Source organism: Sturnus vulgaris, chromosome 8 (assembly GCF_052056855.1).
Source record: "Sturnus vulgaris isolate bStuVul1 chromosome 8, bStuVul1.hap1, whole genome shotgun sequence".
NCBI classification, from domain to species: domain Eukaryota; kingdom Metazoa; phylum Chordata; class Aves; order Passeriformes; family Sturnidae; genus Sturnus; species Sturnus vulgaris.
In genome coordinates, this window is record NC_142250.1 from 24,468,197 (window position 1) to 24,492,365 (window position 24,169).

Genomic DNA, 24,169 nt, shown 5'->3' on the forward strand with positions numbered 1-24,169 from the left:
GGGTCTCCATACAGCTCAGGTTGGGTCCTCAGTGTTCTTCCGTAGTTGAGCAGCTTAAGATGCTGCAGGCTCTAGATCCTTCCTCTTCTTTTAATATTGTGGTCCCTCTTCTCCCATCCCCAGAAGTCCATGTTCCCCACAAGATAGCAAAAACAGACTCCCTTAAAAAAACAGTATTTAGTAGATGGTCTTAAAAAGACTCCCTGGAGAACACTTGGGGGATGGGGCTGTAATCCTCTGTGCACAGCCCTTCAGAGAGCTGAGCTAGGCCAATGCTGGCCTGTACCTGCGCTAACGAGGGCAGCACCGTCAGCTGGAGCAGGGAGCAGCAGCTCTGCCACCTTGCCCCTGGGCTGCCTGCAGCCACCAAGAGCCAAGAGGGCAGATGTCCAGGCACCAACACAGTCCATAGAGCTTCCCATGGCTCTGGCTCCAGTCAGTGATATGTGCCAGCCTTCTGCCAGGCACTTTGGCCAAAGGAAGCTGCTGTGGTGGAGCGGGTCCTCCATGCATTCCTCTGCCTGTGGGAAGGGATGTCCAGAGCACAGGGCCTCAGATTGCCAGGAGTGGTGCACGTTGCTCCATCACACAAGGAGGCAGGTCCCAGCTCAGGCCTGTCCCGTGGGGCAGGTGAGGAGAGGGCAGCAGGACACGGGTGAGCCAGTGCCTGTGGGGAAAGTGAGGCCACAGCCAAAAGGTGAAGTCTTGGTGCTTCTCAGCTCTGAGGAACCATATCCTAGCTGCCACAATGGCTGAGCTCCTCAGCTGAGATTTTGCTGGCAAAAGTGTCCTGGGCAGGCCACCTTGTCACCAAAGAGGGCTCCTGAGGCACAAGGCCAATTACGTCCAGGTCTGCCATGCCTTACAAAGCCCAGTGCAGTACAGAGTGTGGGATCAGTGTTCACTGTCGTCCTCTCTCCCAGTAGCCCAAGGAGAGCCCCTGTTGTCCCTACAACCCCACGAGCTGCTGAGCCACCACCTTCTCAGGCAGGGGCTTCCCCAGGATTTTACCTTGGCACATCCACACCCAGGAACACCTTCCAGTTATCCCAGCTGCCGTAACTGTAGGGGTTCCTGAAGACCTGCAGGACAGGGAGAGGCACATCATGTCTGGCTCTGCCCCAGCCAGCCCCCATGCTGTGGGCTATGCTCACCTTGCCTTTCTTCAGCAGTCTCTGCCTCTCCTTTCTGTTGATGTGCCGTTCGATGCTCGTTTCCCCACGGGTAATGAGGGCAGCATGCCACAGCGTGAGGGCACCCAGGGCCAGTGCAACCGAGCTAGGTATGACAAGGGACAGCAGGTGAAACACAGGCCTTCCTTCCCTGGTGCTGCAGCTGGTGGAGGCTGAGGCAGCCTCCCCGCACCCACAGCCGCGTAAGTGGGTCGGCTTGTCTAATCTCCTGTGACAGACACAAAATCTCTCCTCTGGCCCAAAGGCTGGCAGGGCAGCAACATCTGCACTAGAGTGAGCAAGCTCAGCTACAGGCAGGTAGTTCGCGAGCAATGTCACAAGCTTCACTCTGTTTTCCCCAGCCCCTGGGCCCCCTCACCTGCACAGAACCCAGAGGTAGACCACGCTCTTGTGGAAAGCTCGCTGGCGGAAGGAGAAGGTGGGTGGTGGGGTCTGGTAGTATGTCTGAAAAAGGACCAGATGGGGAAGATTACCCAAACTGCTTTACAGCTTGAAGTCAGACAGGGATTGCTGCACCCCTCCCTGCTGCAGAGCTTGGACAGCAAGAAAGGATTGCAGCTGGATCTAATGCAACAGCCAGGGTGAGGGGGAGGCAGCCTGGGACAGCCACGAGACAGACAGACACCCAGAGCTGGCACAGGCGTGAAGAACAGTGGGCTAGAGGTAAGGAGTCAGGGAGCAGCCATGGGACTGGTAAGGACACTGCAGATGGTGGTCAGGGGGAGATGTGTATGCAGTGCTGCAGCTTCACCAGGAGACCATGGCATGAGCAGCACATGCCAAGAAGCTGTCATCAGCCCAAGCCCCTTGGAAGCTGGGTGCACAGAGGCAGACCCCAAGCTGCTGGAGGCACTGTCCACAGCAGAACTGCCTGACCAGCCCCAGGTCTCTGACGTGTGAGACAAACATCAGGGCTGGTTGTGATGTGGGGTGCTCTTTGAGAGCAGGACCCCAAGCAGGACTCCGCCTGCAGGGCAGCTCTGCTCCACACTGCCTGGAGCAGCTGGGGGGCAGGGATGTCCCACCTGGTTGGCAGCCACCTGCAGTCTCTCCTTCTCAAGCAGTTTCATTCTCTAGGGGGATGGAAAACGGCACCAGTTATGTGTCTCAGAGGAGTGGGGCAGGGACCCTTCCCCTCACACCCCCACAGGACCAGAACAGTTGGGGGCCTCACAGGAGGAGGAAGAGAGGAAGCAAAGTCACTATATGGCCAGGCCTGGCCCAGCCTTATTCTGCAAGCTCAGTCTGGGGAAGCCAGGTGGTCTTGGTGCATGGCAGGAGAGGCTGCTCACCTCAATGGCTGCGTAGGCATCCCGGAACATCTCCCAGCCACTGATGCTGCAGTAAACGCAGCCCATGGTCATGAACAAGCAGAAGGAGAAGAAATAGCGGTGGTTGTAGTGTCCCACGCAGTTGTTTAGCCAGGCTGCCTCTGGGGTTAAAGGTACATAACTGTGACAGACCCAACCCAGGGACCAGGGCAGTTCTTCTGGGCCCTGCTCCCATCACCCATTCCTATGCTGGCTGTCTCCACGAGAGGAGACTGGGAGGGAAGGGGAAGCAGGGCTGGTTCCCCCTAGGAGTGTGCCACCGGTTAGTACTGCAGAAGGATACGGCAGTGGTGGTCCATCTTCAGCACACACCTGGGAGAGAGGAGACCAGTGTTAGTGTCAGATCCAGTGCAAGTAGTGTGTTTGGGAGAGGACAGGAACCCCCCAGCCCTGCAGGCTACAAGCGACAGGGCAAGGAGCTAGCAGAGCAGAGGACAAGGGCTCGGCTCACAGTGGGGCAGGGGGTGAGGAGTGGGGTTCCAAAGGCTGCCCCAGGGAGGGTGCCCTACCTGTTGCAGATGCTGCAGTGGTGGGTGCGAGCTGGCTTAGGGGCAATGCATTTCCGGCAGATGGACACACCAGTGAGGTCGTTCTTGGCCTGTGCACATGTCAGAAGAGATTTGTGCACCTTAAACCCTGCATCTCACACTCCTGCTCTCCCCTGTGCCACCCCGCTGCCTCTCCACTCTGCACTGCCCAGTCTAACTTCCCCAGTTCAGAGGCATCCTGCAACAACATCACCAGGCTGTTCCCAGTATACAACATCTGTAGCTGGTCCCCAGTGGCCAGCTGGGAGAAGTTGTGCTGCCACTTGGTGCCTCACCCGTGGTGGGTGCCCAGGTGAAGTGGTGATAGCCATGTAGTAGTGGAAGACAATCATGATGAGGTTCCAGTGTCCATAGGTGAGGTGCCAGCATATCCAGGCAGGTGTGTAGGTCTGCAGGATGAGGGGCAGCAGGCAGATGTACACGATGGCCACGATAGAGCTCGTCAGCCCAATCACCAGTGCCACAAACACCTACAGGAAAGAGGCCTGGGTCACTGGAGTGGGCAGTGCCTGCCCCTTGCTGCCTGGGGAGAGGCAGGGGCAGGACAGAGCCAGAGGAAACCAATCTGAACCACACACTGAGGTCCCAGCTCACAGGCAGCCCTGAGTCCGTTGTCCCAGCACCACATGTACCCAGCCCAGTGAGGGTGACTCACCACACCAAACCACCGGGTGACATGGTCCACCAGCCAGTAGATGGGCTCGAAGAGAGAATCAAGCACCACATCGCCGTTGGTAAAGGAGTTGTAGAGCAGAGAGCGGAGGCAGAGGTGCCCGTAGTGCCACAGCTGCTCCACCTGCCGCACTAGCTTGAACCGCCGCCGCCGCCCCAGCCGCAGGCACTTGAGGAGCAGGCGCATCACCGCGGCAAACATCCGCTGCCGGCTCCTCATCCCTGCCACACCACGCCTGGGGGGACAGGAGCTCGGCGTGGGCAGGCCACCCTGATGCCTGGCTGTCCCTCGGGAAGGGTTTCCTCTCCCTGATGTGCTGATGCCGGTAGTGCAGCTCCCTGAACTGACAAAGATGCCGAGCTGGAGAAGGTGAGCCCAGGCTCCTGGAGGCTGCGGGGCTGCTGTCGCTGGGATGTCTCTTTGCCTGGAGCAGGGGGCACAGGCCCCTCAGCATCTGGGCTCAGGTGCTCTCTGGTCCCATCTCGTCTTTCCCAACGGGGAGGGGGCCGGGGGAGCGACACGGAGAGTCTGACTCAGAGGAAACCAGAGAAGGCATGAGCATCCAGGATGCTGGGCCATTTCCAGGGATGATTTCAGCCTTTCCCAACATGTTCAGAAATAGGAATCCACACAAGGAATGTGGAGGAGCCAGTACAGGATTACCCCTCCACCCCTAGTCCCTCCTTAACCCCAAAAAGTAGGATGCTACTTCCCTTCACCTCAACTTCTGGACCAAGTTGTAGAGGCTACCCTCCCAACCTCATAGCTTCACTCCAAGAGTCCCAACACTTCCTCCTTCTCCTTGCCTGGATCCTTGAACAGAGCCCCACATCAGCAAATGAGAGGCCCAGGAACAGCCCCGGGCCACTACTCCCCTGCCTGCTGAGCCCCTTGTCCTGAGAGCTTTGCTGGGAGTGATGAGGAACCCGATCTGGCCCAGCACATGGGAAAATGATCTGCAGGGCTGGGGCCCCCAGGCCTCTGTGCAGGCAATACCCATCAATATTAAGTAGCAAGGTTGCCCCAGGGTTCTGCCAAGGCACGTTCTGAACCTGGGCCAAGCACTTGTCTTGGTCTGGTGCCAGGCACTGGTGCCAGAGCTCAGAGTCCCTCCCACAGGGATTGTCTCTTTGCACCACTGTGCCCACCAGCACAGCCCCTGGGGAGCAGCAGGAGGGTGAGGGCAGAAGCTGCAGCATCCAGATGCCCAAAGGAGCCAGGGCTCTCCTCCACCCTGCCTGAGGAGGATGGGGTTTACCCCAAGGTTGGGATCTGCTGGATATGAGGATCCCAGACCCAGCAGCCCATTCCAGGTCACAGGCATGGCTCCTGCCCAGACTTTCTATACCCTGGTACAGGAGAGGTGGGATATGCAAATGCTTGCATCACCCTCTTCTCCACGTTTCCCCTTTGGCTTGCCAAGAGCTTTTCCTTGAAACTCAGCAAGTGCAAAGTGGAACAACAACTTCCTGCCGTGCAGTCTTTGGGTGGCACACATCCCTGTGTTGTCAGTGTAGTAAAAAACGAAACACTACAGCTAGAAACAGGTGTTGAGGTCAGCCCTTCCCTCCAAAGACACAGTGCCTTCCTGCCCCCCAGAGAAGCTTCCTCACCTACAACAGCGGCAGCTGTTGGCGAGGCAACCCACAGGGGAAGCAGCCAGCCTGCTCCAGAGCAAGACTCACTGTCCCCAGGCACCTGCCTGACGACAGCAGCACAATCACAGAGATGAGGCTCCAGCAGAACCACACAACTTCCTCCTGCCCAGCCGGGCACTGGGATCCAGCCCTCGCCCTGCCATGGCCGTCCCCACAAACCAGAGGGGCACCGAGCCCACGAGCACAGACAAGAGCACTGGCAATATCACAGCCGAGGGGTGGGGAACCCTGGATTTGGCCCCAGCCCAGGCAAAGACGAGGCCTTCACCCGCCAGGTCCAGGCACCCAGGCGCAGCCCTGTGGCACCCTCCAGTGGCTCAGCAGCGCCCGGCTCCCCCGGTTCAGTAGCACCCAGCTCCACAGCGCCAAGACACTTTCCGGTATTTAGCCCCATCCTCAAAGGCTACCCACGCCAATAGCCCCACTGCATCCAGCCCAGTAACAGCCGGCTCTCCCTGACTCGCAGCATCCCAGCACCCCCAGACCAGCATGCCCCCACTGCCTCCCATCCCAAGTGCACCCCCAGGGCAACAGACCCCCACTGCCTCCCGGGTCCGCACAAGCATCTCCTGCCCCACAGCACACGAAGCATTCCCCATCACCTCCCGGCCCCCGCGCTCCCCGCCCCAGAGCACCTCTATATCGCCGCCCAGCCCCACGGCAGCCACAGCCCTACAAGCCCACAGCCCCTCGCATGGGCCCTGACACACCCGCCCGGCGCCGCCGACCTGGGCCCGCTGCCTCCATGCCCGGGCCCCGCCGGCCCACGGGCAGCTCCCGCGCACAGCATGCCGGGAGCACCGTCTGCCGTCACTGGACTACAGCCCCCAGCAGGCCTTCACGTCAGGTAGGAGAGAACCAATAGCCGCGACGCTTACAGCGCAGCATTGACGCCTGGAACCAATAGGGTGAGGGCTTTCTGGTGATGTCTTGTCAGAAGCGAGCATGGCGCCTCCCGCACGCTACTGCATCCCTGGTGAGTGCGGCCCGGGGCGATCCGGGGCTCCTGGGACTGGGGCTGCCACTGCCTGGAAGGGGGACACGGTGGCCTGGGAGAGGAGTACGGGACGAGGCAGTGCGGAGGGGCTTGCCCCGGGGATGCTCCGCACTGGGCCGGCTGGAAGCGAGCGCTGTACCCGGAGCGGGATGCCCCGGCGGCCCCTGAGTTTCTGTGTCGTAGGTGAGCGGCTGTGCAGCACGGAGGAGGCCACGGCTGGTACTGGGACTTACATTCGTCATGGCTTCATCTTCTCCTCGCTGGCTGGCTGCCTGGAGAGGAAAAATGAGGACAACGAGGTGAGCGCGGCCGCGTTACGGCTGCTCCTCCCCAGGGCTGAGTGGCGTGCTCCCAGGCTGCACAGCCTCCCTGGAGACTGGGCTGCGACGGGGAATTGGACTCGGACGGGGTTTGACTGGTGATCCTGTGAACGAGCTGTGCCCTATGCTGACCCTCGTATCTTCTCTGTAGCTGCCCGTGGTGTCGGTGGTGAGAGACAGCGAGTCGCAGCTCCTGCCCAACGTGGGGGCTGTGGTGACATGCAAGGTGGGGCGCTGGAGCACTGCGTTGACAAACTGCACGGCCTCAACTCTCTCTGTCTCAGCTTTGTTTCTGAACATGGATAGGGTGGGGTGAGAAGTGCCTGGGCTTCTTACTCCCTTCTGTACAACTCCCATCAGGGCAGGGGCAGTCCAGGGGCTCCTTGAGTCCCTCGCTCACAAAGTGGGTATTGGCATGAGGGACACCTGCCCTAAGTCTGAGGTGGGCTTGAGGGGAGGATTTTCTTTGCTCTCCTTCCATAACTGTTCCTGGGGCAGGGAGCGTGCAGGTCAGTGCTTCAAGCAGCTTGGAGAAAGGATGGCACAGACCAGGGATTAGTTTCCTTACATTCCTGGTGGAGGGAGAGGGACTGGGATCACTGCAGGTCTCACCCTTATTCTGGTGCCTCGAATTGCAGAAGTATAATCTTCCTCACATGGCTTGCTGCCAAGTGTCCCACCATTGCTTGGTCACAGGGAGGAGGAGGCCAAATGAGACCTGAGCTCCCCATGCAGCCCTGCCTGCTCCCTGCCTTTTCCCTGCCTGGAGCATTGATTCCCCTTTTCCTACATGCAGGTCTGCAGTATTAACTCTCGCTTTGCCAAGGTGCACATCCTGTATGTTGGCTCCACGCCGCTGAAATCCACATTCCGAGGCACCATACGGTAGGGAAAAGGTTAGGATCTCCCACCCTTCAGGGGGAGGAAGGCTGTTGTGGGCAGTGCAGCTGGTTGCCCTGAGCTGGAGTTCTGCCCTGAGCACTGGGCTGGTGTCCAGCAGGTTCTGGCGAGCACCCAGGGAGGCCGGGGCAGCTTCTGCCACAGGCTGTTGAGTCGTCTTTGCTCATTGGCACTCAGATCCCTCCATCTCCATTTTCAGGAGAGAAGATATCCGAGCCACGGAAAAGGATAAGGTCAGTGAGCCACTGCCAGTAACTGTTCTACACCCGTCGTCCCCGGTTTCTGCTTGTGGGGGCCCTGTCCCCCCACTGACAGCACCCTGGCCCTGTGTGGCATTGCCTGCTCTTTCCTGTGCAGGTAGAAGTGTACAAGAGCTTCCGCCCCAGTGACATCGTCCTGGCCAAAGTTGTATCCTTCCCCCTCAGGGACAGTGGGTTGGCTTGAGCTCCCTGGTGGAAGTCTGTCCCTTAACTCCTGTCCAACCAGATCTCCCTGGGGGATGCACAGTCCAACTACCTGCTGAGCACAGCAGAGAACGAGCTGGGCGTGGTGGTGGCACGCAGTGAGGCAGGTAGGGACAGGACAGAGACAGGGTCGGGGCTGAAACAGTTCTGCCTCATCCCTGCCTGAGGGGCAGCTGATGTAGCTGCCTCCCTCTCCACACGGAGGAATGCAAGTTTGGGAACGAGCAATCCTGACATATTGTGTCTGCAGGGGTGCAGATGGTGCCCATCAGCTGGTGTGAGATGCAGTGCCCACGGACACACACCAAGGAGTTCCGTAAGGTGGCCCGAGTGCAGCCCCAGTTCCTGCAGACGTAACAGCTGAGGGGGGCGGGGGGGCTGCAGGACTGAGGCCTGTGGAACCAGAGCAGCTCCTGGACTTGCACCTCCTTCACAGGTTCAGCCAGGCCTCCACTGGCAGGACAGGTTTGCTACTTGTGGATAATAAATATTTTTTGAGAGCTCCATGCTTTGTTCTTTAGAGTCAGGGGGGGAGCCAAGGCTGCCTGTGGCACTCTGGTTTGGCTCCTGCAGCACAGCAGGTGAAGGAACAGCTTCCACAGCATATTTTCACTGCTGGTGAAAGGGAGTGATGAGTGATGAGCGGTTGCGCTGGGCATTCACCTCACCACATGGGTTTCCCCACATCAGTCAAGCCTGGAGCACAGCCTATCTCAGCACACTACTTATCAGTGTGGGCTGTGGCTGAGAACAGCCTGGGGACGTAACTCATCATCTCAGGCCACACACACAGTGTGTGCTGCTCCCTGCCTTTGGCATGAGGGTGTGGCACATGTGGAGCCCAAAAACCACAGCATGGCAGCGTGTCACCCTCTCTGGCAGGGATTGCAGAGCTGAGCTTTGCTCTTTGACCCTGGCACAGCTTCTGCACTTATATCTGTGCCCAGCAGTGACTGCTGCCTTACACCCATGCTAGCAGCAAGGAGCCCCACATGGCCCAGAGACACACAGACACCTCCTTATTGCGCATTACTCCTTTATTGAACTGGAACAAGACAGCTGCTATGGTTGGACAGTTACACTGACCCTGTGCAAGCCCAGGCTCACGACACCGGCAGAGGGGGAGGCCACAGTGACAGGCCACATACACACACGTGAGGGATGGGACACAACAGCACCTGCTTCACTAGCAGGATGAGGATGGGCATCAGCTGGGGGAAGCATGTGGCAAACAAAGACCTCCAGGCAACAGGCTCCCTCCCTCACCCTTGTCTGAAGGCAGTATAGTTAAAGCAGGGGCTGGCAGAGCTGGGCCCAGAGGTGTGAGTACCAACCTGGGGTGCTGTTGCACTTGCACCAAAACACAGCCGTTCCAGTGGCATCCCAGTCACTGTGCTACACACCCCTGAGGGGTTGGGGTACCCCCCTTGGTTGCTGCCTGCACTGCACTTGCCTCACTGCTCCCAGGAGGACTAAATCAAGTGACAGAACTACAGTAAACAAGTGACAAGAACTGCTGGGGACGCAAAGCAAAGGAGGAGCCTGGCATGGCAAGGGATTGCTTGGCCTGTCCCCCTGGAGGCAGGGTCTGAGGGTTGGGATCACAAAGTGAACAGGTGTGTGGTCACTGCCTGGCAGAGCCAGGGTTCCCTTTCACACCAGACCTCCAGCCCTTGCCCCAGGTCCCCCAGGCTATCTGCAGAGGGGAGCCTAGTCTGAGGGAATGGGCCTAACCGTGGGGAGCGGCTCCAGCTCCACAGCTCCGAGTTCCTACAACTGTGGGGGTGTGAACAGAGGGGTGGGGGATGGCAGGGGGCTCTACTATGTGCTGGTCTGCTGCCTGCCCTCACTTCTTGGCCTTGCCCTGAGCAGCAACGGCCTCCATGGCCTTGCGCACGGTCTCCTCATCCCCTAGGAACTGCATGGGCTTGACAGGTTTCAGGTTCTTGTCCAGCTCGTAGACAATGGGGATGCCAGTGGGCAGGTTCAGCTCCATGATGGCCTCTTCTGACATGCCTGCAAACACAGAAGTGCCGTCACTCTTGGACCTTCCCACAGTGCCAGCTGGGGAAGGACAGGGTCCCTGGGATGCTCCTGCAGAGGTGACCTACCTTCCAGGTGCTTGACAATCCCACGCAGGCTATTGCCGTGAGCAGCAATAAGGACTCGTTTGCCCTCTTTGATCTGTGGGACTATTTCCTCATTCCAGAAAGGCAGAGCCCGGGCAATGGTGTCCTTCAAGCTCTCGCATGTCGGCAGCTGGTCCTCTGTCAGGTCGGCATAGCGACGATCCTGGGAGGACGACCATGCTCACACAGCAGCCCAGTGCTCCCCATCCAGTGTAGGAAGATGGTGGCAAGATTTTGTCTCTCCCCCAAATTCCCTGAGGACCCCGTACATGTAAGCAAAGCCAGGTTTGGAAGCAAGGAAGTGCCTTTGAGGTCTGGGGCTGCACTGAGCCACAATCAGGGCGATGAGCCCTTCTGGGAGAAATCACATGTTGCCTATCCGGGCAAAGAAACCGGATCAAACATTCATGAAGGGGTCACGGCACTAATGATTAACAGAGATATTGTGCCCTATGCTTTGGACCTGTCTGTGCAATGCCAAGGGATTCAACTCCACAAGGAAGAAGCAGGATAAACTCAGCCTAAAGTCTACCAGCACCATACACAATAGCCCCATATAATGAAAAAGAGGCACAGGAGACCTTATAGAGGAAGCCAGGCCACACTACACGTGACTTTTAAGAGACTCTTAGCAAGGCAGTCAAAGAGCAATGAGTCTTACCTTTGCAATAGTGCTGTAGAAGGGGTGGTCAGACTGCATGGGAGGTGGAGGGATGTCATAGGAGCGCCTCCAGATCTTGACCTGTGCCTCACCATGCTTTGCTGCTGTCTCAGCCTTGTTCAAGCCTGTGAGAGCCCCATAGTGCCTCTCGTTTAGGCGCCAGGTCCGGATAACGGGTAACCACATCTGATCAATGGCATCCAGGACGGTCCAGAGAGTACGGATTGCCCGTTTCTGTACCGAGGTGAAGCAGATGTCGAACTCATAGCCAGCATCTAGAAAATACGGGAAAAGGGGGAGGCGGGGGAAGACCAGGAAGGTGAGTGACGGGCCTTATGCAACCGGTGAAAGGCCAAGGGCGGCGGCCTCACCGCACCGGTACCGGTCGCGTCCTCGTCTTTACAGAAAGCGGCAGTGGCGGCCAGGACGCGACCGGTACCGGAGAACCAACATACTGCGGTACCTACGACTCTCCCAGAAGCACTGAACCCCCGACATGGCACTGGAGGCCCTCGTCTAGCATCGGAGAACTCCAGACCAGCACCCGTTAGGCTCGACGTGGCCGCACTAGGCCGCATCCCTTTCCCCCCGTCCCCTGCGACCCCCTCTCTTGGCCGACACCCCCTCCCTCGTCCACCGGTACCTCGGAGGGCCTCGCCACCGCGCCGCGCCTCCTGCTGCCCGGCGGGGCTGAGGTCGGCGTCGTACCATCCGCTGAAGCGGTTCTCGAGGTTCCAGGCGCTCTCGCCGTGGCGGACAAGGACGAGCCGGTACGCGGCGGCCATAACGGGCTGAGGGACCGGCGTGCGCTACTTCTCCCGCCGCTGCCGCGCGCGACTAACGCCCCCACTCGGTCCCGCCCCGCCCCGCGCGCCGTCGGTAGGGGGGAGGCGCATGCGCTAAACGCGCGCCAGGTGGAGGCGCACGTACCACATGGCGCGGCTGCGAAGGGCGGTGCGACCTTCAGGGCATGGCGTCACCGTGACGTCACGGTACGTAACGCGTGATTCGTCGCCCGTGGCTACAGGCTGGTCTGAACGGTTTCATAGGGCCGCGGCCTGGGCACGGGGATGTCTGGTGGACTCTTGCTGGGCCCTTCGGGTCTCCCACCTCAGCCCCGATTGGGCACGACCCCGCTGAGCTTCCCTGACACCGCTTCTCGCCCCCTCGGCCGGGATGCGGCCTTCCCTGGTGGCTGCCCTCATTCAAGATGGCGGCTGGCGCCGGAAGCGGAAAGGGGGCGGTGGGCGCGGCCGCACGTGGTGCCGGGGCCAGCATGGCGCGGAGCGGGAGGCTCCGGTCAGGAGCCGCGGCCAAGCTGAAGCGCTGGCGGAAGGGCCACAGTAGCGACTCCAACCCCGAGACCCGCCAGCATCGTCTGGCTGCCCGCAGCCGCTTCTGCAGCCGGCCGGCGGGTAAGGACAGGGGCGGGCGGTAGGGCGCCAGGGCGAGCAGATCCTGACCTGTGTCCGGAGCTTCCCGGAGGGGTACAGGGGCGCGGAGGGCTGCGGAAGGAACCTTGGGGTCCTCCAAGAGCTGAGGCTGGGGCAGGGGAGAGAGCAGAGCCGCTGACAGTTCCTGGGTAGGCGGAGGCAGCAAACGGAGGAGGACAAATCGAGGCCACGGCGTAACGGGTTAACCTCGTCGTGACACTGGGCCTCAAAAGCAGAATGGGCCACCGCATGCTGCAGTGCCTGTCGCTGTGCGAGGCTCCCCAAAGCCCATGGCAGTACCTCTAAGTGCTGCTGTGGTGTCTGGTGTGGTGATGAACGTGACAAACTAACATTCAATCGACAACACGATGGGAAAGATAAACCAAGGTGTGCCAGGCAGTGCGAGAGCACTGGCTGCTCCTAGCCAAGGAGATCTTTTTCCTGATAATACTGCCTTTAGGCTGATATCTGGGACTCAGAGGGACATACAGCATCTGTCCTGGCTGTCTGGTTGCTAGGGCTTAACGTGGAAGAAGATAAATAGGGCAGAGTACAAGAAGCACCTCAGAAAGCCTTGGCACATCAGCAAATGTTTGTGTGGACGTGATGCTCTCTTCCATCAGAGATGACTGGACTGTGCTCTGGTTTCTTTGCACAGGAATGAGGAGCTCTTTGCAGTTATTCATGTGCTTTTGCCCATCGGGGCGAAGCAGCATGTGTATTCCACGTGCTGGATATGAGGTCCAGCCAAGCCAGTCTGGCTGGGAGAGAGGGAGAGCATGGGGGATTTTGGTGTGAATGGTGGAGCAATGTGACTTCTCAGTTCTGACACATCTCTCACCTCCACAGAGAAAAGTAATTTGACGGTGGATGCAGTGAAGCTGCACAATGAGCTGCAGTCGGGGTCCCTGCGTCTGGAGCGGGCGAGTGACAGCACTCAGTTCCGTATGGAGGAGGACGGTGCTGAAGAGGCTGCCACGGAGAAGTCCTCCGGCACCTTCCTGAGTGGGCTGAGTGACTGCACTAACATCACGTTCAGCAAGGTGCAGCGCTTCTGGGAATCCAACTCTGCTGCTCACAAAGAGGTACGGACAGGAGCAGGGCTGGGGAAGGGGGTGTCTGGTGGAGATGGCCCCCTGGCTATGAGGCTTAGAGATACTGACCTGCTTTGCTGGCTGCTCACAGATCTGTGCCGTGCTGGCGGCTGTGACAGAGGTGATCCGCTCCCAGGGGGGCAAGGAGAGCGAGACTGAATACTTTGCTGCACTGGTGAGTGCTCGTTGTGTGGAGGAGGTGCAAGGAGAGCTGCTGCTGGCAGCATGGGTGGGCTCTGAGGAGGGATAGAGAAAGGTGCTGTGCTTGTAGCCTGAGTGTCTTTGTTCAGCAGAGATGCTGTTGGGCTGCTCTTTTTTTGTTTTCCCCCTCCCCAAGGGTTGGGGAAGGCCTGGCTTGGTGTGAGCCCCTGTGCCCCATCGCTTAGCCACTTTCTGTTCTCAGATGACCACGCTGGAAGCAGTGGAGTCCCCCGAGTCATTGTCTGCTGTTGCCTACCTGCTTAATCTTGTCCTAAAGCGGTGAGTGGTTGGCAGAGAAGCAAGGAGAGCTGCCAGACCCCATCATGGAAAAGGGATTGGTGCTGTCCTCTCTCCCCAGGCTAGGGAAGAGACCCAGCTGGGGTGAGATGGTGATGCAGACCCCTTTGTGACTGCCACTAGCTGTCTGCTCCTCACTCCACTGATATATCCCCTTCTTCTGGCAGGGTCCCGAGCCCCGTTCTTATTAAAAAGTTCTCAGATGCCTCAAAAGCCTTCATGAGTATCGTGTCCTCACAGGCCTGCAGCAACTCCACCTCTGCCCTGCGATGGGTGAGTAGCCAAGAGGCAGCCAGCCATGTCAGCTCTGCCCAGGGTCTGATGAGTGCTGGCGTGAAGGCTGCTGCTGTAGGGTGGTGCTGGGTGCTCAGCCTGAGGTCCTTGCAGTGAAAGGGAGATGCTTCTGTGGGGTGATGCTAATGCCTCTGCTGCTCCCTCCTCATAGGTTCTCTCTTGCCTGGCCACACTGCTACGGAAGCAAGACTTGGCAGCCTGGAGCTACCCTGTCACCCTGCAAGTCTATCATGGCTTGCTGAGCTTTTGTGTTCATACCAAACCCAAGGTGAGAGCCCAGTGCTTCTGGCAGGAAATGGTGCTGCTTTCAGGGTTTGTTTCTGGGGATGGCTGTACCCCTGGGTCTGTAGTTTCTGCTCACCTGGGTTCTTCTTCCCTCAGGTGCGGAAAGCAGCGCAGTATGGCGTGTGTTCTGTCCTGAGGGGCAGCGAGTTCATGTTTGGCGATGCAGCCCCTGAGCATCACCCTGCAGCACCCTCCACTGCCAAGTTCTGTGTGCAGGAGATTGAAAAAGCTGGAGGTGTGGGGTACTGGAGCATGGGATCTGTAGCTGAGTGTGGGGGACTCTGCCACTGTGGCAGAATAAAGGGAGAGAAGAGGGGAGGTTGCGGAACATTGGATTGCTGGGGAGGGTATGAGATATCTCTGGGGCACCTGTGGTGTTTTGAAACCTCCTCAGCCATTCCGTTGTTTTCCTGTCCCCAGAAGTCAGGGGAGTATTCGCCCTGGTTCAGTGGGTCAGCCCCACTGCCATCATGGGGGCTTTGCCTTGGGCAGGGTTTGCTGTGGTGTGCCACAGGCTAAGAGGTTGCTCTGCTCCTGTAGGTGCTAAGGAGGCCACCACCACCCTGCATGTCCTTGCCCTGCTGCGGGATGTGCTGCCTTGCTTCCCTGCAGCTGTGGTGAAGACCTGCTGTGAGACCTTGCTCCGAGTCATGACCCTCAGCCATGTGGTGAGTGTTCTGGTTCCAGAGATGACAAGGGCAGACCCTTTCCCCATGGGCTGCACTCTGAAAGGGATCAAATTCTCTCAGCTGTCAACTGGGAGCCTGGAAATGAAGGATGCAAATGGAGAAAAGCCCAGGACAGCTTACTGCCCTGACTGCTGTGGAAGAGGGAGGCTATGCAGATGGGGCATAGTTGCAACAGTTGCTGAGTTTTCCAGGGCAGAGCCTGCTTTGGGGTAGGGAGACAGTGGGTTCAAAGCAGAGCCCCCTCTCCTGACACCGTGTCCTTTTTGCAGCTGGTGACAGCATGTGCCATGCAAGCTTTCCACAGCCTCTTCAGTGCCCAGACCAGTGTGGCCTGCCTGCCAGCTGAGCTCAATGCCCAGATCATCACTGTGAGTGTGGGGTACCAGTGTCGGGGGGGACAGAGCTGGCAGTTGCACAGCACCCACCCACCTACCCAACCTTCTGCTTCTGCAGGCTCTCTACGACTACGTGCCCAGCACGAGTGACCTGCAGCCACTGCTGACCTGGCTGTCCACCATGGAACGGGCACACATCAATCTGGGCAGGTATGGACAGGGGCCACGTCTGGGCAAGGGGAAAGGTGGCTGCTTGGTCTCTAATCTGGCCTTTCTTTCCTCTCCAGGCTGCAGAAGGACCTGTGCTGGGCTCACTTGCCCCGGCTCTTCTCTACTACCATGAACTGCTTCCTCTCCCCACACTCCCAGGTGGTGTCAGCAGCAGCGCAGACCCTGGAGGTACCACACTCAGACACCTCTCCCCACTTGGATGCCCTGGGCCTTTTGGGGGGCTCTGCCATGGGGCTTGGGGATTGCCAGGGAGTGGTATGCCCCTCACGTGCCTATGAGGCTGCGGGTTCTGTGGTCCAACAGCTGTCTCATTTTTCCTATTTGCCCTTGCAGATCCTCCTGACTGAGTGCATTGCTCCCCACATGGAGGACATGGGCACTGTGTCCGCATCTGCCCCAGCCCCTGCTGCCTACCTGTGCAAGATGTTCAGGTGAGGGGCTGGCCCTATGGCTCTGGCTGAGCTCTGATCAGCCTCTGCCCAGTCCTCAATGAGGTCTGGCAGGCCTGGTGGGCACCCTGAATACTGCTGGTGTGACTGTCTTCTTTCTTCTCCTCAGATCAGTGGAGGAAGGGCTGACATACCGTTTCCATGCAGCATGGGATAAAGTTCTGCGAGTGTTGGAGATCTTCTTCGAGACATGTGGGAAGCAGTGCCATCCCATCATGAGGAAGGTGAGCCAGGCTGGGAGAACACAGATTCATCCATAGAGGCTGGTGGGGTGGCTGTGCTGCTGTCCTGGCTGTGTTGCCCTCTCCAGCTGTGGAGCAGGACCATGCTGTTTACTTTGCTTTGTTGTTTGTCTATGGCTAGAGCGTGTGCAGCTCTGGGACACTCAGCACAGGGACATGCAGGCCTCCCTGGGTGGGCAGAGTGATACGTCCAGACCTGTGCACATGGCTCTTCTGTGACTGTTCTGCCCTGTCCCCGCAGTGTCTCCAGTCCTTGTGCGACTTGCGTCTCTCCCCACACTTTCCCTATATGGCTGAAGTGGACCAGGCAGTGGGGGCTGCTGTGAGCACCATGGGTCCCGAGGTACTTCTGGAAACTGTGCCCCTGGAGATCAATGGCAAGGAGTGAGTAGAGTCATGGGGGGAGCTTTGCAGCTGTTATGTTCCTGTTCAGTCCCCGTGCAGTGCTGCAGCTATGGCTGCTAAGCCTACCTGTGCTCAGTTTCATGGCTGGGTGAAAGTGCCCTGTGCCCAGAGACTGATGCTGGCAGTGCCCCACACTCTCCTGACCCATGCCTTTCCTCCCCAGGGAGACGCTGGATTTCCCCCGCAGCTGGCTCCTACCAGTGCTGCGGGACAACGTGCAGGGTGCACGGCTTGGCTTCTTCACCAGTTACTTCTTGCCTTTGGCGGCCACTCTGAAAAACAGAGGTGAGGAAAGCAGGATGCTGGGGGTTTCAGCAGTCCAGGGTGTTCTGCGGGACCTTCCTTCTCTGCCCTAAGGCGTTGCAATGTCTTCTACTCCACTCATTTCCTCTTTCTCTTCTGCAGCCCTGGAGTTTACCCAGGCTGGGAAGAGTGTAGAGGCCAAGATCTATGACACACTCCAGTGGCAGGTAACAAGCAGTGCCTGGGAGCCCTCCCATAGTGTACCTCTGGTACCAGGCTGGGGAGCAGTGACTTGGGCAAAGACTGTGGCCTCCTACCTTTTCTTTTGCCTTCCAGGTCTGGACTCTGCTGCCTGGCTTCTGCACCCGTCCCACAGATGTGCTGGGGGCCTTCAAGGGGCTGGCCCGCACCCTAGGCATGGCCATCAGTGAGCGACCAGATCTCCGCCCCACTGTGTGCCAGGCGTTGCGCACCCTCATCCACAAAGGCTGCGAGACAGGTTGGGGGGAAGCAGATCCTTGTGATGGGTTCCTGTCACCTGTGGGAGGGGAAATGCCGATCTGCAGCCCCCTGTCATTCTTTCCCTAGATGCGGAGCGGACAGAAGTGGGTCGCTTTGCCAAAAATTTCCTGCCCATCCTGTTCAACGTGTATAGCCAACCTGAGGAAAATGGAGGCACAAGTGCTCAGCGCCGCTCTGTGCTAGACACTGTCCGTGCTTACCTGACCATCACGGATCCTCAGGTGAGAGGCCTGTGGGGCACTAGGGCAAGCTGTCCTGGCTTGAGCTAGCATCTCCTACACAGACCCAGTCTGATGGGGCTTTGGTGCAGGCCGGATTGAAGACCAGAGACCAGCCCTTCCTGCCCTCATGAGCAGGGAGACCTTTCTGGCCCACAGTCTGGGATTTCCTAGTCTTGCAGTCACATCTGGCCAGTCGCACAAGCTCTTTGTGAATTTGTCCAGGTCTTCTTGGACTCACTGGTGCTTCTGGTCTCCACAAAGTCCCATGGCAAGTTGTTTGCCAGGTGGATTGCAAACTCTTGTAAAAGCACTCACTTCAATCAGTTCTGATCCTGCTCTCTGTGCCTGCTCTGCAGATGGTGTGTGGATTCTTGGAGAAAGCCAGTGAAAAGCTGACCAGTCCTGAGAGTTCTGAGTTCACCAGGTAACACTTGGGAGCTGGTGCTAATGGGTAAAACTCCTGGTGTGCTCCTGGTGAGCAGCACTAGGGCATTGTCCTTTGTGGGTTTTGCCACCATTGTGCACTTGATGTGACTCACAGCTGGTGCCCCAGTTTGGTTGGGATGTGATGCCACAGTTAATAGCTGCAGCTGTGTGTCCTCTGCTGCAGACTCTCCATCCTGGACCTGGTAGTGGCAATGGCACCCTATGCTGATGAGCAGTCCCTGGACTCCCTGTACCATACCATCCAGCCTTCCCTCCAGGTGAGTTGGTCCCCAACCGTAAGGGGTGCAGGGGCTGCAGTGGGGCACCTAATGCTTGCTGCTGGCTTGGACCCATATTCAGGGACTGAGCAGCTGCCATAGGGGATGGGTCTCTGCTGGGTGGTGTGGAGTGCCGGTGTCCCTTCAGACACCATGGTGAGGGGCTGCCTTGACAGTGGGAACATGTTGTCTGTCCCTGCAGAGCAAAGAGCGCAGCATGCAGAAGAAGGCGTATCGTGTGCTGGAGGAGGTGTGTGCAGCTCCCCACGCCCCCTGCCAGGCCTTTGTCCGCTCCCACCTCCAGGACCTGCAGGCAGCGCTGCTGGACTCACTCAAGAGCGCAGCATCCCCAGCTAAGAGGGTGAGAACAAGAGCTGTGGTGGTGGTGATCAGCCATTGCTGGAAGGGAAGAGATAGGGTAGGCATCAGGGATAACCAAGTGTGTGTCCCTGGGTGTACCAGTGCTGGTCCGTTTCTTTCCCCAGCCCCGGCTGAAATGCCTGTTCCACATTGTGAAGCAGCTATCTGCAGAGCACGAGCCTTTTGTCACTGCCCTGGTCCCAGAGGTGAGCATGGTCCCTGGGAGGAACTGGCTGGTTCTGGCTGTGGTAGTGGCAGCAGTGGTGACATGCCTGTGTTCCTCCAGGTCATCCTATGCACCAAGGAGGTATCAGTGGGGGCCCGCAAGAACGCCTTCATGCTGCTCGTGGAGATGGGACATGCTTTCATCCGCTTTGGACCCACCCCTGAAGGTGAGCTTCTGTTCTACTTGTTCAGCCCCACAGCCATTCTGGCCCCAGGGAGGTCAGACCCAGGCCGAGCACTCTGCTGAAATGGTCCTGGGATACTGCTGGACACAGAGCAAGTCGGGGCCTGAGTCATCCCCCTCTTGCAGAGGCTATGCAGCGGTTCCTGCTCCTGATCTACGTGGGGCTCACTGGCTCAGTCACCATGATCAGCTGCACCGTGTTGGCACTGACCCGCCTGTTTTTCGAGTTCAAAGGTGAGCAGGAGCAGGAGGACTGGGGGGATGAGGCAGAGCCCTTCGGTGAAGATGGGTGCTAGGAGGAAGCCAGCTGTGGCTGAGTCCCACCATGGTTGCAGATCACCTGGAGTTCAGTGTGGTAGAGCAGCTCCTGCAGAACATCTGCCTGTTGCTGGCCTCCCGCACACGGGATGTAGTCAAGGCAGCCCTGGGATTCCTGAAGGTCACACTGCTCCTGGTGGACACCAAGCTCCTGGCCAAGCATGTCCAGACGATGGTGAGATCATGCACGGGGTGCCTTGAGGAGGGTGGTGGGGCAGGGCTGTGTCTGCCTTGGGCAGACAGGAGCATCTCTAGTTGCACTCTGCCTGGAAGCCAAGGAAACAACCTTGATCTCAGTGGCTGAGATGGCTGTGAGGAGGCTCTTCTCCTGAATCCTGGCATAGACGTGCTAGGAAAGCCTCATGAACGAGCACTGCCAAGCATGGAAACCTCCCAATGGCCTTACCTGGTGCAGGCATGGAGAGATGGCAGCAGGGTGAACAAGGTGGCCATGCAGATAAAGGTTGGGAGGCTGAGTCCTCAAGGCAGGAGTGCGTTGGTATTGAGAGTCTTTGTCCTGACAGCTGGAGGCTGTGGGGAACCTTTCAGATGACATGAGACGCCACTTCCGTATGAAGCTGCGAAACCTCTTCATCAAGTTCATCCGCAAGTTTGGGTAAGCCAGGGTCTTCTGGGATGGCTCAGGGAGCTTTCTGGGAAGCAGTGCAGGAGAAAGTGGGTGCTGACTGCTGTCTGTATGTTTCCTCAGCTTTGAGCTGGTGAAGGGGCTGCTGCCAGCCGAGTACCATAAGGTGCTGGTGAACATCCGCAAGGCAGAATCCCGAAGCCGCAAGCAGCGTGCCCTGAAGAAGGCAGCTGCAGATATGGATGAGGAGGAGGCACCACCACGACAGCCCAGAGGAGACAGGTGAAGACAGGCTTGGGGTGAAGAAGGAGCAGCCCCCACAGGGGGCTTGGCACTGAATCTGCTCAGTTGATGATTCTAGAGATGCTGGAGATATCTCCAGGGCTGCTCTGCATTGTGAGGCAGGCTGCACCCCTGGGCTTACTCCATTTTCCATCATCCTTTCCACCTTTTGAGCAGTATGGAGGAGATCCTGGCTGACTCAGAGGATGAGGAGGAGGAAGAGGAGGAACGGCATCGGAGCAAGGAGTGGAGGAAGCAAGCACGGCAGAAGGGCCAGGCATGGCTTAAGGAAGGGGAAAATGATGAGCCCCTCAATTTCCTGGACCCCAATGTGTCCCAGCGGGTGCTGGGTAAGGAATGGAGCTTCAGATAGGGCTAGAGTGGGATGGATGGGGCAGGGGCTGCTGCAATGCACAGAGGCCCTGGGGGTACACCTGCCCCCAGAATTGGATCCTTCTCCAGGCCCTGACCCATTTCTCTATGAGCAGCCACCAAGCCAGGCCCCAAGCAGTCCAGAGGAGTGAGCCATGATTTCCAGATGTCTGAGGATGGACGTCTGATCATCCATGAAGAGGAAGAGGAGCTGGATGATGATGAAGCCAAAGGTACAACATGGGCTGACGGGGGGGCCAGTCTAGACTTGCTCGGGGTCTCTGAATGGTTTTCATCCTGCTACCTGCATGTGGGATCTTGTGGGGGAAATGGCAGGAATTGGTACAGCCTTGTCACACCCAGTGGCTCTCTTCTGGGTCGCTACCCAGGGGAAGCAGTCACCTACATCACATCAGGAGGGTGCTGGTTCAGCAGAGGCACCCTGCTACTGGAACCCCCTCTAGGGGCTAGCACAGTACCAGGGCTCTTCCATGCCCTCATCACACTCTGACCTTCTTATCCTGTACCATAGGAGCAGACGAGGAGATGGCAGATGTGCTGCAAGATGTGGGGCTCCGTAGTGTGAGTATGGGGCTCGTGGTCCTGAGGAGATGCTGGGGCATCTCATCCTTGGCACACTGCATGTTCCATGGCAGCTGCAGCTCTGCCCAAGAGGCCAGTGGGGACACCAGGCAATTGCCAGCTGCTTGGAGGGGTACAGAAAGTTGTCTAGGACTGGGATGTGCTGTCTGGAAAGTCTCTATGTGCCCATGGAAGTACACAGGAGGCTGGGGGTCGATGGGAGGGTAGAACTGTGAGGACAAGCCAGCTGCAGGGTTCCTGCTGCTTTTTTCTGCAGAAGAAGAGTCAGAAGCGTCGGTTCAGAGAGGATCCAGATGATGAGGAAGCTGAGGCTGGAACGTATTCTCAGTATAAAGGTAGGTCCTCTGCCTGTGCCCAGTCTGGGGCTTCCCGGAGGGCCAGAACCATGTACCCATCTTGCTGTGCTGCTGCAGTGCAGCTGAGGCAAAGATCACAGGATCACAGACTGGGTCAGATTGGAAGGGATCAGTGTGTCATCTGGTCCAGCCTCACTGCTCTGTGTCATCCCAGAGCACACGGCACATGATTGTATGCAGATGGTTCCTGAATATCTCCATTGTGGGAGACTCCAGAATGCAGTCTGTTCCAGTCCACAGTCACCCACACAGCAAAGAAATTCTTCTCATGTTCAGGTGGAAGTTCCTGTGCATCAGTTTCTGCCACTGCCTCTTGTCCTATTGCCCAACAGCACCAAGCAAAGCCTGGTGCCATCCTCTTGACACCCTCCCTTCAGATACTTAGAGACATTGATGAGGTTCCCTTTTAGGTGCCTCTTTTCCAGGGTGAACAGGCCCAGTTCACAGCCTTTCCTCATAAGAGAGATGCTCCAGTACATTAATCATTCACTGGACCACCTCTATGAGCTCCATATGTCTCATGTACTGAGGAGCCCAGAATTGGACACAACATTCCAGGTGCATCCTCACTAGGGCTGAGTTAGAGGGGTAGGATCCCTTTCCTAGACCTGCTGGCAATGCTCTTCCTAATGCACCCCAGCACACCATTGGCCGCCTTGGCCATGAGACCACTGCTGGCTCATGAACAACTTGTTTTCCACCAGGATCCCCAGGTCCTTCTCTGCAGAGCTGATTTCCAGCAGGTTGGCCCCCAGTCTGAACTGGTGCCTGGGGTTATTTCCCCCCAGGTACATTTGCCTTCATTAATTTCAAACAGTTCTCTACTCATCTTTCCAGAGATTTTACCTGTGGGAAAATCCCCCTCTGCTATCCTGAGACCAAGAGCTGGGGACAAAAACAGGAACAGCTTCCACAGCCTAGAACTGGGCAGGGGGAGGCCTAAGACCCCCTTCCAACACACATTCTCTTTTCCAGCTGGAGGCTCTGGGATCCATCGGCCCCTGAAGAAGGAGCCAGCCTTTGGTGCAGAGTATAGATCCAAGGTGAGGGAGTCATGGGGTTGCAGGGTTTGTGTGAGGGGATGCTTAGACTTTGCTGGGGCAGGAAACACCATTTGTGTTGAGTCTGGTCAATAGCACCAAGGTTGGAGGGGATCTCTGCTCCAAGAGGAGTTGCCAAACACTCAGTATCTCTGAACACTGCCAGCCCACCTCAAAGTTCCTGTCCTATCTTTGCCGTGTACAGTTGCTGCTCACTGCTCAAAGCAGGTGTCTGTAGCATCTTGTTGGTGCAAAATCAGCTCCCAGGGCAGTGTGCTCAGCTGGCACTCCACTGCCAACAGTCTTTGGGATAGCCGGGTGCCAGGATTGCACTGGAATGGGATGTACATGTCTTCCCTCGTGCTGCATCTTCTCCCATGTCACTGTCTTCCACAGAAAGGTAAAGGTGACGTGAAGAAGAAAGGCCAACTCGACCCCTATGCCTACATCCCCCTGAACAGAGCTAAACTCAACAGAAGGTGAGGCTAACCAGGAAGGGGTGGGAACGGGTTTGATCCTGCTTTTTGTTAAAGAGTTTTTTTGGTGGGTTTGGGAGCTCCCTGCCGTTTGCTGTGCCACTCCTTGCGGAGTCTGAAGCAGCATCCCCGTGCAGTAGGTGTGCCCAGTGCCTAACCGGTTTCCTGCTCCTTGCTCCCTCCAGGAAGCGGGCGAAGATGCAGGGCCAGTTCAAAGGGCTGATGAAGGGAGCCCAGCGCGGGGCCAAGGCCGGCCGCAGGAACCGTCTGAAGTCCCAGCGCTCCTGAGAACACTCAGGTGCTCGACCTGTCCCTACCCAAGGACACAGCATCGTGTTAGTGGAACAGCTGGGTGTCCTCTGGAAGGTGACCTCCGTTTGTTTGAGGCTCCCTGGGAAGCCACTTTGATGTATTATGGACTGATGGCCTTTCTGGAAAAAGATGCTGGGTTGCCTGGTACAGGCATGGGTGTGCGTGTGCGAGAGCAAGTAATATGTAAAGAATTCTCTGTATTGATAAATACTTTCTGTTCTTACCCAGCCCAGATTCCTCCTCTCCTTCCCTTCAGATCTTAGATAACTGCTGTGCCTCCTGTGCATGTGAAACGAGTCTTTCTGCTGCTGCAGGGCTGCATCCCACAGGGCTCATACCAGCATCAGCCTGGACCTGGAGCCAGAGCTCTTTCTCACACATTGGGCTTGCCTGGAGGCTGCCAGAAGCAGCACTGTGGCACAGAGCAGTGGGGTACACGTGCAGAAGAGCTCAGGCATGGAGCTGGCCATAGAACAAAGCCAGAGAGGATGAAGTCCTTACAACCAGCTTTCTTTAACAAACTCCTTGGCAGGCTC

At 57.8% G+C, this 24,169-nt stretch overlaps 4 protein-coding genes across 8 annotated transcripts; 2 read left to right on the top strand and 2 right to left on the bottom strand.

Annotated features, from left to right (window-relative positions):
- Positions 1–162: 162 nt before the first annotated feature.
- ZDHHC16 (zDHHC palmitoyltransferase 16) lies at positions 163–6,218 on the bottom strand. 5 transcript variants are annotated; one of them, XM_014885968.2, is made up of 11 exons: positions 6,132–6,218; positions 3,728–4,273; positions 3,348–3,542; positions 3,034–3,122; positions 2,808–2,836; positions 2,486–2,619; positions 2,219–2,266; positions 1,552–1,637; positions 1,155–1,278; positions 1,012–1,082; positions 163–667 (listed from the first exon to the last, which is right to left on the bottom strand). In XM_014885968.2, exons 2-11 carry the CDS (start codon positions 3,962–3,964, stop codon positions 553–555), a joined length of 1,128 nt encoding a protein of 375 aa, XP_014741454.2. In that variant the 5' UTR covers positions 3,965–4,273; positions 6,132–6,218; the 3' UTR covers positions 163–552. The 5 variants fall into 5 exon arrangements, with proteins under 5 accessions (XP_014741454.2, XP_088025339.1, XP_014741455.2 ...); XM_088169213.1 differs by having other exon boundaries at positions 6,114–6,180; XM_014885969.2 differs by lacking the exon at positions 2,219–2,266.
- Positions 6,219–6,233: 15 nt separating this feature from the next.
- EXOSC1 (exosome component 1) lies at positions 6,234–8,584 on the top strand. The gene is made up of 8 exons (XM_014885978.2): positions 6,234–6,379; positions 6,584–6,699; positions 6,872–6,946; positions 7,517–7,605; positions 7,820–7,853; positions 7,978–8,028; positions 8,107–8,191; positions 8,335–8,584. The coding sequence occupies exons 1-8, from the start codon at positions 6,349–6,351 to the stop codon at positions 8,439–8,441; spliced, it is 588 nt and encodes a 195-aa protein (XP_014741464.1). The 5' UTR covers positions 6,234–6,348; the 3' UTR covers positions 8,442–8,584.
- Positions 8,585–9,103: 519 nt separating this feature from the next.
- PGAM1 (phosphoglycerate mutase 1) lies at positions 9,104–11,863 on the bottom strand. Its single transcript, XM_014885980.2, has 4 exons — positions 11,518–11,863; positions 10,875–11,149; positions 10,196–10,376; positions 9,104–10,100 (listed from the first exon to the last, which is right to left on the bottom strand). The coding sequence occupies exons 1-4, from the start codon at positions 11,657–11,659 to the stop codon at positions 9,931–9,933; spliced, it is 768 nt and encodes a 255-aa protein (XP_014741466.1). The 5' UTR covers positions 11,660–11,863; the 3' UTR covers positions 9,104–9,930.
- Positions 11,864–12,069: 206 nt separating this feature from the next.
- Positions 12,070–23,860, top strand: RRP12 (ribosomal RNA processing 12 homolog). The gene is made up of 34 exons (XM_014885982.2): positions 12,070–12,289; positions 13,157–13,392; positions 13,493–13,576; positions 13,805–13,881; positions 14,067–14,172; positions 14,345–14,461; positions 14,575–14,713; positions 15,019–15,146; positions 15,437–15,535; positions 15,621–15,712; positions 15,790–15,901; positions 16,067–16,164; positions 16,292–16,406; positions 16,666–16,808; positions 16,993–17,114; positions 17,235–17,299; positions 17,409–17,571; positions 17,661–17,815; positions 18,172–18,239; positions 18,426–18,519; positions 18,722–18,880; positions 19,005–19,085; positions 19,166–19,271; positions 19,415–19,522; positions 19,624–19,781; positions 20,131–20,222; positions 20,316–20,474; positions 20,652–20,824; positions 20,963–21,079; positions 21,379–21,428; positions 21,706–21,784; positions 22,781–22,848; positions 23,242–23,324; positions 23,507–23,860. Exons 1-34 carry the CDS (start codon positions 12,085–12,087, stop codon positions 23,607–23,609), a joined length of 3,954 nt encoding a protein of 1,317 aa, XP_014741468.2. The 5' UTR covers positions 12,070–12,084; the 3' UTR covers positions 23,610–23,860.
- The last annotated feature ends 309 nt before the right edge of the window (positions 23,861–24,169 follow it).

Coding starts and splice junctions, on each gene's coding strand:
- RRP12 (XM_014885982.2), top strand. CDS start 12,085: ATGGCGGCTGGCGCCGGAAGCGGAAAGGGGGCGGTGGGCGCGGCCGCA. Junction 16,407..16,665: donor GCCATCCCATCATGAGGAAG/GTGAGCCAGGCT, acceptor CTGTCCCCGCAG/TGTCTCCAGTCCTTGTGCGA. Junction 17,300..17,408: donor ATGACACACTCCAGTGGCAG/GTAACAAGCAGT, acceptor TTTGCCTTCCAG/GTCTGGACTCTGCTGCCTGG.
- PGAM1 (XM_014885980.2), bottom strand. CDS start 11,659: ATGGCCGCCGCGTACCGGCTCGTCCTTGTCCGCCACGGCGAGAGCGCC. Junction 11,150..11,517: donor CGGTGGCGAGGCCCTCCGAG/GTACCGGTGGAC, acceptor CGTATTTTCTAG/ATGCTGGCTATGAGTTCGAC. Junction 10,101..10,195: donor GATTGTCAAGCACCTGGAAG/GTAGGTCACCTC, acceptor CTGTGTTTGCAG/GCATGTCAGAAGAGGCCATC.
- ZDHHC16 (XM_014885966.2), bottom strand. CDS start 3,964: ATGAGGAGCCGGCAGCGGATGTTTGCCGCGGTGATGCGCCTGCTCCTC. Junction 3,543..3,727: donor TCACCCGGTGGTTTGGTGTG/GTGAGTCACCCT, acceptor TCTTTCCTGTAG/GTGTTTGTGGCACTGGTGAT. Junction 668..1,011: donor CTGGGTGTGGATGTGCCAAG/GTAAAATCCTGG, acceptor CTTTCCCCACAG/GCACTGGCTCACCCGTGTCC.
- EXOSC1 (XM_014885978.2), top strand. CDS start 6,349: ATGGCGCCTCCCGCACGCTACTGCATCCCTG. Junction 6,947..7,516: donor GGGCTGTGGTGACATGCAAG/GTGGGGCGCTGG, acceptor TCCTACATGCAG/GTCTGCAGTATTAACTCTCG. Junction 8,192..8,334: donor GGTGGCACGCAGTGAGGCAG/GTAGGGACAGGA, acceptor TTGTGTCTGCAG/GGGTGCAGATGGTGCCCATC.